The sequence below is a fragment of the Callorhinchus milii genome, unplaced genomic scaffold, assembly GCF_018977255.1.
Source record: "Callorhinchus milii isolate IMCB2004 unplaced genomic scaffold, IMCB_Cmil_1.0 Scaffold1, whole genome shotgun sequence".
Taxonomy (NCBI): domain Eukaryota; kingdom Metazoa; phylum Chordata; class Chondrichthyes; order Chimaeriformes; family Callorhinchidae; genus Callorhinchus; species Callorhinchus milii.
Genome location: NW_024704742.1, coordinates 102,994,782 through 103,005,837, shown reverse-complemented (window position 1 = coordinate 103,005,837; position 11,056 = coordinate 102,994,782). Strand labels below are relative to the sequence as shown.

At 43.6% G+C, this 11,056-nt stretch overlaps 1 protein-coding gene across 1 annotated transcript; it reads right to left on the bottom strand.

The window, feature by feature from the left end:
- Positions 1 to 9,869: 9,869 nt before the first annotated feature.
- On the bottom strand, positions 9,870 to 10,514 carry ticam2 (toll like receptor adaptor molecule 2). The gene is given in 1 exon segment (NM_001292384.1): positions 9,870 to 10,514. A coding segment is annotated over 1 exon segment (645 nt).
- Positions 10,515 to 11,056: the final 542 nt, after the last annotated feature.

Below are 11,056 nucleotides of genomic sequence, written 5' to 3'. Positions count from 1 at the left end.
TGCCATCTCGTAAACCTAAAAGATCTGAGAATTCAGATCCATAAAACTCTAAAACTAGCAACACAGGTAGATAATAATAACATTAATTCTTACATTTGATGTAGTGCGTTATCACATCTTCGTGACGTCCCAAAGTGCTTCACAGAATATACTGTAAAGTGAATTGACTGCACATTTTGTGGGCGAAACGTGGCAGCCAATTGTGCACAGCAATGTTCCACACACATTCGTGGGTTGAGTGACCAATTTATTATTTTTTTTTGAAGAAATTATTGTTCTCCCACACTAAACCGTGAGCTGATCACCACCATTGTCATCCGGCTTCACTGGCTCCCTATCCTCCAGAGGATCAAGTTCAAGATCCTCATCCACTCAGTGGGCACTGGCCTGCTCCATGTGCCTCACCCTGTCCACTCCACCATCGGCGGTTGGGCATACAGATTTTCTGCCCCACCCTCTGAAACTCCATCCCAGAGCCATTCACTGCCTGAAGTGGTGGTTGAATCAGTAGTGTACTGTAAATGCATTTAAGACAAAGGTATATTTACACATGAGGGAGAAGGCAACAGAAGGGTGTGGGAGGGAGTAAGCAGTGGATGGAAACTCATGTGGAGTATAAACATCTATAGGGAATAGTTCAGTCAAATTGCTGTGCATTCTATACAAGAACATTGTAAACCCAGCGTTAGTACTCCCTTCTCCAACTTTGATCCTCTGCAACCCAAATTTAGCAGTACTGTTTGTTTTGCCTATTCCCATGTCAATTATCTTTGTAGTCTCTAGAATTTTTTTTTTTACAGCTATTTAATGATAAAGTATGGCTAGTTTTATGTTGCATACTTCCACAAATCAATGACTAGGTTGAGGCTGGCTAAACTTATTTTGATAGGATTCTAACAAAGAGAGGCAGCTGAACCTGAAGCCAAGTACTATTGCTTAAAGTGTTATAACCTGGGCCATTAGAAAATTGTGAAAATATTTGCCAAAAGTTGCAGGGCATTTGACAAATTTTGCGGAAGATTGAGGAAGGTTGATTGGTGATATGCATTTTGTGAAACAACCCAGATTAAAACTATAGGCATATATTTCCTGAAAATGTAGTTATGTTTAAAATACTAAAAATGTTAATTTGAATAGTACAGGACTTACCAAGAATTCATTGTAGGAGCTCAGTTTAGGCTGGGTGCTGGGCAAATAGATGGCAGTAGTGTGACACAGCTGGTATTTCTGTAGTGGTTCACTCACTAGCAGGCGAAGCCAATTACCGCAATCCCCACACTCCCCGCTCCACGTGTGTGACAGGAGCTGCTCCCCTCATAGTAGCAGGATCGACAAACAGCGCGCACAAGTCCAGGGCCTAGCAAACTGTGTGTACAGGTTTGTAGCGGAGGGTTCGTTTGTAGTGGATTCCGTGGGAAAAGTGCAGCCACACTTTTTTATTGGCCCAAGTCATAACCTATTGTACAACCAGGATCACTTTTCCTATATCCATTATCCCTAATACAGTGAGAGTGTCTCAGAGTTCAGAGAAAAGCACAACCAAATGCTAAGCCATCATCTGAATTCTTGATTTGATCAATAACAAAAGAAAAGAGGGGACAGAAGATTATAGTAGTTCAACATCCAAGCAATAATAATCCCTCCAAAAAAAACAAAAACAATAATTAAATTGGTCATTTTCAATCTACGACTGTTTGTGGGACATTGCTGTGCGCAATTGGCTGCCGCGTTCGCCCACAAATATACAGTCAATTCACTTTACAGTCTATTCTGTGAAGCGCTTTGGGACGTCCTCCCGACGTGAAAAGCGCTATATCAAATGCAAGGATTATTATTATTATTATATGCTAAAAGAAAACACTTTCTGTGAAGTGCGAGACTATTTATTTGGTGTATTTGCTTGTTATGTGATTGGAACAAAATGATGTGCAGCTCTTATGTTTCTTCTTTCTCCTTCTCAAAGGAGCCTCTCTTTCAAAGTGCTAGCACCCTGTAATTTACCATTACATCGTGGAGTCCTGTAGTTCAGTGGTTAGAGCACTCGCTTTGCAAGCGAGAGACCTGAGTTCAATTCCAGGCAGGACGAAACCTTGGGTAAGTTTCCTTACTCCACACGCCTAATAATAATACCTCCAAAAACAAAAACAATAATAAATTGGTCATTTTCAATCTACGACTGTTTGTGGGACATTGCTGTGCGCAATTGGCTGCCGCGTTCGCCCACAAATATACAGTCAATTCATTTTACAGTGTGTTCTGTGAAGCGCTTTGGGACGTCCTCCCGACATGAAAAACGCTATATCAAATGCAAGGATTATTATTATTATTCATTTCCTCTCAGTAGATTTAAGATAGAAGCAGGTTTCTTGATGGAGACTGGTGCTCTACGAACAAAAAAGTTAATGCTTCCTCGCTGTTTGTCATTGTTTGTTACAACAACAACAACAACAACAAGATTCCATTTATAGAGCGCCTTTCACGTCAGGAGGACGTCCCAAGGCGCTGCACAGTTGGGTCATGACCCGAGCAGGGGGAAATGGTCAGGGTGAGGGGAGGGAAGGGAGGGAGAGAGGAGGGGGGAAATGGTCAGGGTGAGGGGAGGGAAGGGAGGGAGAGAGGAGGGGGGAAATGGTCAGGGTGAGGGAGGGAAGGGAGGGAGCGAGGAGGAGGAAGAGAGTCGAGAGGGGAGCTGAAGGCACGGTCAAAGAGAAAGGTTTTGAGACCGGCCTTGAAGGAGGAAAGGGAGGAAGCAAGGCGAAGGCACTGGGGGATGGAGTTCCAGAGCCTGGGGCTGAGAGGCTGAAGGCCCGACCACCGATAGTAGGGCGGTTGGGGCGGGGGACGTGGAGCAGACCGGAGCCAGAGGAACGGAGGGTACGGGCAGGTAGGTAGGGGGATAGTAGGTTGGAGAGGTAGGAGGGAGCAAGGCCATGAATGGCCTTATAGGTGAGGATGAGGATCTTGAAATCAATCCTCTGGGGAATGGGGAGCCAGTGGAGGCGAGCGAGGGTGGGAGTGATGTGGTCCCGAAGCCTGGTGCGGGACAGTACACGAGCTGCAGAGTTCTGAATGACCTGCAGCTTGTGGAGGGAGGTGGTGGGAAGGCCGGCAAGGAGAGAGTTCCCATAGTCCAGCCTTGAGGTGACAAAGGCGTGAACCAGGGTTTCAGCAGCGTGAGGGGTGAGGTAGTGCCGTAATCTGGCGATATTCCGGAGGTGAAGATTATTAGCATTTGCATTTGCATTTGCATTTGCAGCCTTTCCAGGTGAAACATTAAAGGTGAGTTGTTCTTGACATAAGAATGATTCATTATGGGAATATATACTATTGCTAAGCTTTGCCAGCATGAAGCATATACAGTAAAACTAACATAAATCAAACCAGTCAGGACTGTAACATTTACACGGGTTGCAGACAAATTTGTATAAGTCGTATAAAATCGATTTAATCAGTAATCTACACTGTGCATGTGTAATTCAATGCACCTGGTACGTGTGCATGTGGTAGTTAGTCATTGCAGCTGGTAAGTGCACATGAGGTGACTGATCAAGACTACGTTTCATGCAATTAAATGCAGCTGGTAAGTGTGGATAGGGGAGCGGCGTTACGAGTGGTGACAAATACGACTCAGGTGATAAATACGACTAGTGCAAAGAAAAAGTGGTTTTAATAGGAAACTGAATGGGACTTGGGTGAATGTATGACTTAGGTGATTATACAATTTATAAAGATAAAATTTATGTGAGTTCTACTGTATTTGTAATCACTTTCACACTAGATTGAAGCAATCTTTTTGAGTGACTTTTGCTGTGTATTACAGTGAAATTCAGTTAATTGAACCTTAGATAATCGAATAGTTCAGTTTATGGAATAGAATTTTGAAATTCCATATCTAATCTAACATTATAGATTGGTTACCTAAATACCAGATATACAAATAATTCAGTTTATTGAATAATTTTCTCCATGGCCATTCATATAAAAATCAATTAATCTGAGTCCGGATAAACACATAGTCCTAAACAACAACCTTCTAAAGCGCAGTGCGAACATCGCCAGTGTCCTCTCCTCCTCCCCACCCCTCGCTCCACACAGAGGGCGCTGGCGCTTGATTGCTTGACTGTGTTTGAGTGAGGATGGATCTGAATGGTGGAGAAGAGTGTTTCCAGTTCCACTGGAATCTCTAATGTTTAGTCCAGTTACATAAATAGTTCAGTTTACTGAATAATTGTCACTGTCACATTGAGTATTCAATTAACAGAATTTCACCATACTGTGTATTTTGCCTATAAGAGATAATTATTAAACATTTGATTTGTACTGCTGTATCTTTAATTGACTTTTGCTGACGATTGTAATACTTGTGTAACCTGGTTACTTGCTAGAAATGAATAGTGTCTATCCCTCCTTTATCTAATGTCCTTGCTGTATCTGGTAAAGTTACGTGGCAAAAAGGAATGTACAATAGGCAGTCTGTGTTTATTGAGACAAAAGACAAAGAAGTGGTGACTGTGTGTGATAATTAGGTGATCTTGCAGAATATTCAAACTGTTTTGCCTGTCAATATACAGTCAATTCACTTTACAGTATATTTTGTGAAGCGCTTTGAGACGTCTCGAAGACATAAAATCGCTATATGAAATGCAATATTATATTTTATTATAATATTATTATTGTCTTTTGTTAAATGAGGAATAAACACAAGAAAAGGTATCTGTCAGCCCGAACCAGATGGTCTTGAAGGCCACAAAACTTGTTTGTTCCTTGTTTGGGAAGAGGTCCCTGCCTCGGGACCAATTATACTCGGTAACTGGATAAACCACTGAAACCTAAGAACTACATATCTTACCAATATGAAACATTCCAATATTATTTAGAGCCCTGTCTGGATTTAAAAACTCTGTGTTGATGTCTGATGTCTTCTGCACAGACTTGATGGACTGAATAGTTTATTTCTGTGTTGTAACGTTGTACAATTCTGTCATATTAAGGAATAGAATTAATTTCTTCATCAGCCATAAATTCCCTTTACAAAATACAATACAAAATTACATTTATATAGTGCCTATCATGTTGGGAGGACGTCCCAAGATGCTGGAGTTTGAGGTCTTGTGCAAGATATATTAAATTAGAAATACAAAACCAAATCATGAAGTCAAATAAGATGCAAACTCCATAAACTTATTAATTTAATAACAAAACAGTGAAGATTATTGGACTGCTGACATATTTGATTATGTTTGCTTTTTGCAAACATTTACTTTGCTCCTGCCCTCTGGTGGTCACTAAATGAATTATAATTTGTTCAATTTTCTTCAACAAAATCCATTAAAAAGCTCTCTCTCTCTCCTATCTCTACAATAATCTGTTCAAGACCTTCTCTCTCAGAACTACCCTGTTTTCTGGTAAATTATATGTTTTTGTGTTTGAAATGCACTGTGCTCCCTGGTTTGATTGATCTGACTGCTCCTTTCACAGATACAAGCTCAGACGCAGATGCAAATCAAGACCTTCTAAAAAATGATGATTTATGTGTTTAATCTATGCTCGGAAGCCTTGTGGTAATAGAAGCAGCAATATCACAGATCTCAAATGCTATACATCAGTATATAAAAAAAGACTAACTGTTGAGAATGAGGGAAATTCCATAAGATTGATAAACATTGAACTATTATATTGAACATCAACCATTTTGCCTTCTGTCGAGATTGAGAATGAGTTGCTTCCCTTTTATGCTATTTCTACCCTGCCTTGCAAGGGTCCTTCTATATACCAGGCACCAGCCCTGCAGCCGGCTACTGTCTCTGCTAATGCTGTGCTCTGCTGTGACGATCTCCACTGGTGAGCTATTGTTGTGCAGTTACCTCTTGTGTGCTTTCTGAGGGCTGGTGTTTTTAGATGGATTCCCAAGCAGGCCAGTCTCAAGCACCCACCCCTCTAACCCAAAGGAGCTGCTTTAAGTCACATTTGAGCTCTTCCCTTTACAATACATCATTGGAGTGTCAAAGGAAAGAAAAACTATGGCTATGTTAAATATAAGATTTTTTCATAATAGGTAAATTATACATTTTAAGCCCCCTTTTCCCCATAACGTCTTCCTACTCTGCAATCCAAAAGGCACTTACTTTTGCTCTAGATCAGTGATACTCAACCATCTTACTGGTGGCGGTGTTGTGACTTTTCGTAATCTGTATCACGGCGGGTAGGGAGAGACGAAGAGAGAGAGGGCTGGGGCGGGGGAAGGGGAGACTGTGGCCAAACAAAATCTCTGGTGATGGTCACTGAGAGATGCTAACAACAACAACTTGCATTTATATAGCGCTCCTCATGTGACTTGAGGATGGAGAAGAAGGGGTCGAGGAAATGGGATAGAGGAAGAGTGTTCCAGAGTTTCAGGCTGTAGTGGTGTGACCACCGATGGTGGAACGGAGGGCACGAGGAACATGCAGAAGGCTGGACCCAGTCGAGCAGAGGCAGCGGTTGGGGATAAGCAGGTCAGAGAGGTAGAAAGGTGACAGGGTATGAAGGGATTTGAAAACAAGAGTGAGGCGATAAGGAGACAGTGAAGCCTGGCTAGAACTTGTTTGATAGGGGTACGGAGTTTAGTGTGGGTGAGTGTACGGGCGGCGGAGTTTTGGATTAGTTGGATCTTGTGTACGATGGAACTGGGGAGCTCGGCAAAGAGGGCATTTGAGAAATCAAATCGGGAGGTGACTAACGCATGGCCGAGTGTTTCAGATGCGTTTGGGGTAAGGTACTCTCGGAGGCGGGCAATGTGGAGTAGGTGGAGGAAGGCAGTCCTGGTCAGGGACCGGATATGGGGGAGGAAGGACAGCTGTCGGTCAAACCTCACACCTAAGTTGTGCACTGGTTCAGTGAATTTGAGGGTTAGGCCGAGGAGGTTGAGGAGATCAAAGCCACAGGACAGAAGAAATTGATAGGAACCAAGGAATATGGCTTCCGTTTTGCCAAACATTTAATTATACAAATTCATAATTTGCGCTCATCCGGACCCTGATGTCGACAGAGCATCAGCAGACTTGGAGTCACAGCTGGAGGAGGGTGTCCTCTGAGTAAGGGTTTGTTGGTGTGTGACTGTTGGCTGGCTGGACTGTTAAAGGGTGGTTGTCAAAAAGAAGCCGTGGTTGCTGAATGGAGGTGGTCACTTGAATAGATTTGACTTATTCATGCACCAATTTGATACATATCCCGTTATTTAAAAAAAAACCTGAAACAAAAAATAACAATCAGATTAAAATCTTGAGAGTTTCATGTTGCTCTAGATGTTCCTGAGGAGCTGGAAAATATCCACCTCTTCACTTAATCAGCCACACTCACATATGAGCCTCAACACTGTATATTGAGCACTTTGGGACATCCTCTTGACGTGAAAGGCACTGTACAAAAAAAATTGTTGTTGTATAACAGGCCAGTCCAGACACAATCCTATATTTATCTGAGGTTCACATGTTCAGGCAATGTTCTTTGTATAGGTATCATGAACTCTATCTAATGTTCTACTTCCTAAACCAGAGACCACTGAGGCCAACTGTAGTCCTGCTTGAGCTCAGCTAAATTCAAACCTGTAACTTTATGTGGTCCAGAGTTGCACTTAGCAACTGGTGATCTGTTTGGATTGGTGTTAAAGGTGCTTCAGCAACTGGCTATCTGTGAACTTCTGCTTACCTTTTTAGTCACTGCTTAACCTCGCCATTCCACACATATTCAGAAGCTACTCAAGCTTTGTATTGAATTACTTGCAGTGTATTTTCTGGCCATGGAACAGTTATAAAGGATTATAACCCATTACTTCATCCCCTTAACTCCTCAATCCCTCTCCCCACTGCCACCCAATCCACCTCCATCTCATATCAACCCTGGAAAAATCTCCCCCATGACTCCCTCTCTGCTGCCATGGAGTCATCTGAACTCCTCCCCCTCTGGGCTTCCTCCCACAATGACCTATTCTCCTCGGTCACTCTTCTCCACAACACTCGATGCCCTTGCTCCCCTCACTTCCCAAACCTCCTCCTACTCATGGAAGTCACCCTGGTACATCAGCCATCTTCGCTCCCTCAAGGCACAGGTGTGTGCCGTTGAATGCACCTGGCCCAAATCTAATTTAACAGTCCATCACTGAACCTGATCAAAATTTACGACTCCACCCTCGCCTCCACTAAATTCTCATTCTACTCCAAGATAATCTCGGAAGCTAAGGACAACCCCAGGCTCATCTTCTCCATTACCAATTGGCTCCTCCGCCCACCATCTCAACCCTTTCCCATCTCCTCCTCCAATGCCAACTGCAAGAAGATGCTGGACATCCTTGAAATCAAAATTGAGGGCATCCGCTCAGCTGCCTCTGCCCTTCCAACTACTACCCCCTCCCCATCTCCTCCTAATACCCCAGCCCCACCCATCCCTCCCTTCACACCTTCGAACCTGTTTCCCCCTCCTCTTTCACCACCACTATAAACCATATGAAACTGACCACCTGCTCCCACAACCCCATCCTTACCTCCCAACTCCACCTCCTTTGCCCTCTACTCAGACATCATAAACCTCTCCCTGTCCACTGGCACCATTCCCACCCCATTAAAAATGTCCATCAACACTTGTATCCTTAAACAACTCTCCCCAGACCCATTCCTGCTCTCAAATTATCGCCCCATCTCCAACCTCCCTTTCCTTGCCAAGGTCCTGGAATGAGTCGTTGCTTCCAAGCTTCCCTCATTCCTCTCTTGCCATTCCCCTCACAAACCCCTCCAATCGGGTTTCCGTGTCGCCCACAAAGTGGTCATAGTGACAAATGATATTTTGTCCATCTGCGACCAGGGCTCCCTCTGCCTCCTCATCCACCTTGACCACTCTGCTGCCTTCGATACCATTGACCACGCATCCACCATCTCTCCTCTCACCTCAACCTTCATGGTTCCATTCTGGAATGGTTAAGATCATACCTCTCACACCATCTCCACAAACTGTTTCTCTGCTATTCCCCATACCATCTCATGCAGCATTCCTCAGGGCTCTGTCCTTGGTCGCCTCCTCTTCAATATCTATATGCTCCCTCTTAGTGACATAATCTGCAGACATGGGGTCAACTTCTACAAGTATGCTGATGACACCCAACTCTATCTCTGCGTTCACCCTCGACTCCAGGTCCCTTCACTTAGTGGGCGCCAGCCTGCTTCACGCCCTGCCTCACCTGCCCCACCGTTGACGGATGTGCCTTCAGTCATTTTGTCCCCACCCTCTGGAATTCCGTCCCAAAGTCCCTCCGCTTCGCCCCCTCCCTTGCCTCCTTCAAGAGCCGTCTCAAGACCCTGCTCTTTGACCGTGCCTTTGATCAACCTCCTTTCCCCCCTGCTCGATCCCGACTCCCAGCTCAGGTCTGAAACAGATTGCCCAGTGAACTTGGGACATCCTCAAGACGTGAAAGGCGGTATACAAATTTTGTTGTTCTTGTTGTATTTCAGAGTGCCCAGGAAAACAGCGTGAGATAGGGCAGCCTGATGGTGTAGTGGATATTTCTGCAGCTTATGAACTAGGCATTCACTAATTCAAATCCTGATCTGTGCTGATTTTGCTGGAGAGATTAAATTTGCCCTGGGTAAGAAGTTAAAAACATTCAAGGATCCCACATCTGGTCTGTCTGCAAGCACCCTCTGCATGCACATGGACAACAGTCAAATAGGTTGGGTACCAAACACATCTCTTATTTATTTTTATAAATGCAAATTATTGTTGGTGTACTATTCAGGCTTGGGGTTTGTCCAAACCCATTTCTACAAACCTCTGTCAGATCAAAGTAAGAAAGAGGGCAGAAATACTACACTGCCAGTTTCATCATTACATAAAGCTACACTTTAGCCTTCCTCAGCCCTTGATTTGTTTGTCTTATTTCCATTGAACGCTGATATTCCTTGTTGCTTCAGTTTTCTCTCCCTGTGCCATATAGTTCTTTGTTGCTCGTATGTAGAATCCTGAAAAGTCAGGTTCACCTGCCTATCAAAGGCAGGGTTTCCTTCCTCCAGTGCATTGATGGCTTGTATGACCAAAGGGGTCATTTTGTGAGGAAGCGGGTTATTGAGAATTCTCACTGGAATCACAGTGTTATATTTATGCTGCTTGTTCAAGGAGTTCATCAGTGTGATGTATGATTGGAATTTACACCAGGCTTCACTCAAAAAGTCTTCTGTCAGGAGAAGGATAGTCCAGGCTGAGCCTGGACTCTCCAGTAGGTTTAAAAGTCTGAGGGCTTCGTCTGTGTCATTCTGTGCATGCAGGATCACAAACTTATAGAACGTATCTTCATTGTCTGCATCATCCGTATTCTGCTCCTCATCATCACTGCCATTAGCTTTACTGTCCCCGCTTTCTCCAGCCACCTGTTCAGATCCATTACTTGATTTTGATTCAGTTTGGCATTCATGACCATCTGTCTCCGCTATGCAGAGCGGGTCCACATCATGGAGCGCGGCGGCCTCAGGTTTTGATGTCCAGCCCCCCATTGTAGGAAATTAAAAACATTTACAATATACAGTCAAACCTGTCTTCCACAACCACTCAGGGAACTGGGACAAAGTAGCTTTTAAATAAGGGTGGCCTCTGAGTAAGGATTTGAATTTGATCCACCAGGGAATGTGGAGCAGTGGATCTGAGCAAGGATAGGTATGTGGACTGTGCTGGCTGGACTGTTCAAGGCTTGTTGTTAATAGAAGGCCGTGGTTGGCTAAATGGAGGTGGTTGCTTGAACAGGTTTGACTTTATTTATCCACCAATTTGATATATAACCTTTTATTCCTAAACAAAAATAAACCCTGAAATAAGAAATAACAATCAGCATTAAAATTACATACCTTGAGTTTCATTTTTGCAGCAATAATTGCACATCTGTGACATAATCCCTCCAGCTCCAATCCACACTCATTTCATCTCCAGATGATAATATATGAGCTGGATGAATAGTAACTGAGTAATGTTTGAGGGTATATAAAATCACGATTTATAGAAAAACTGATGGCACCCAGAACAGACCTGTGAAGGCATTTGA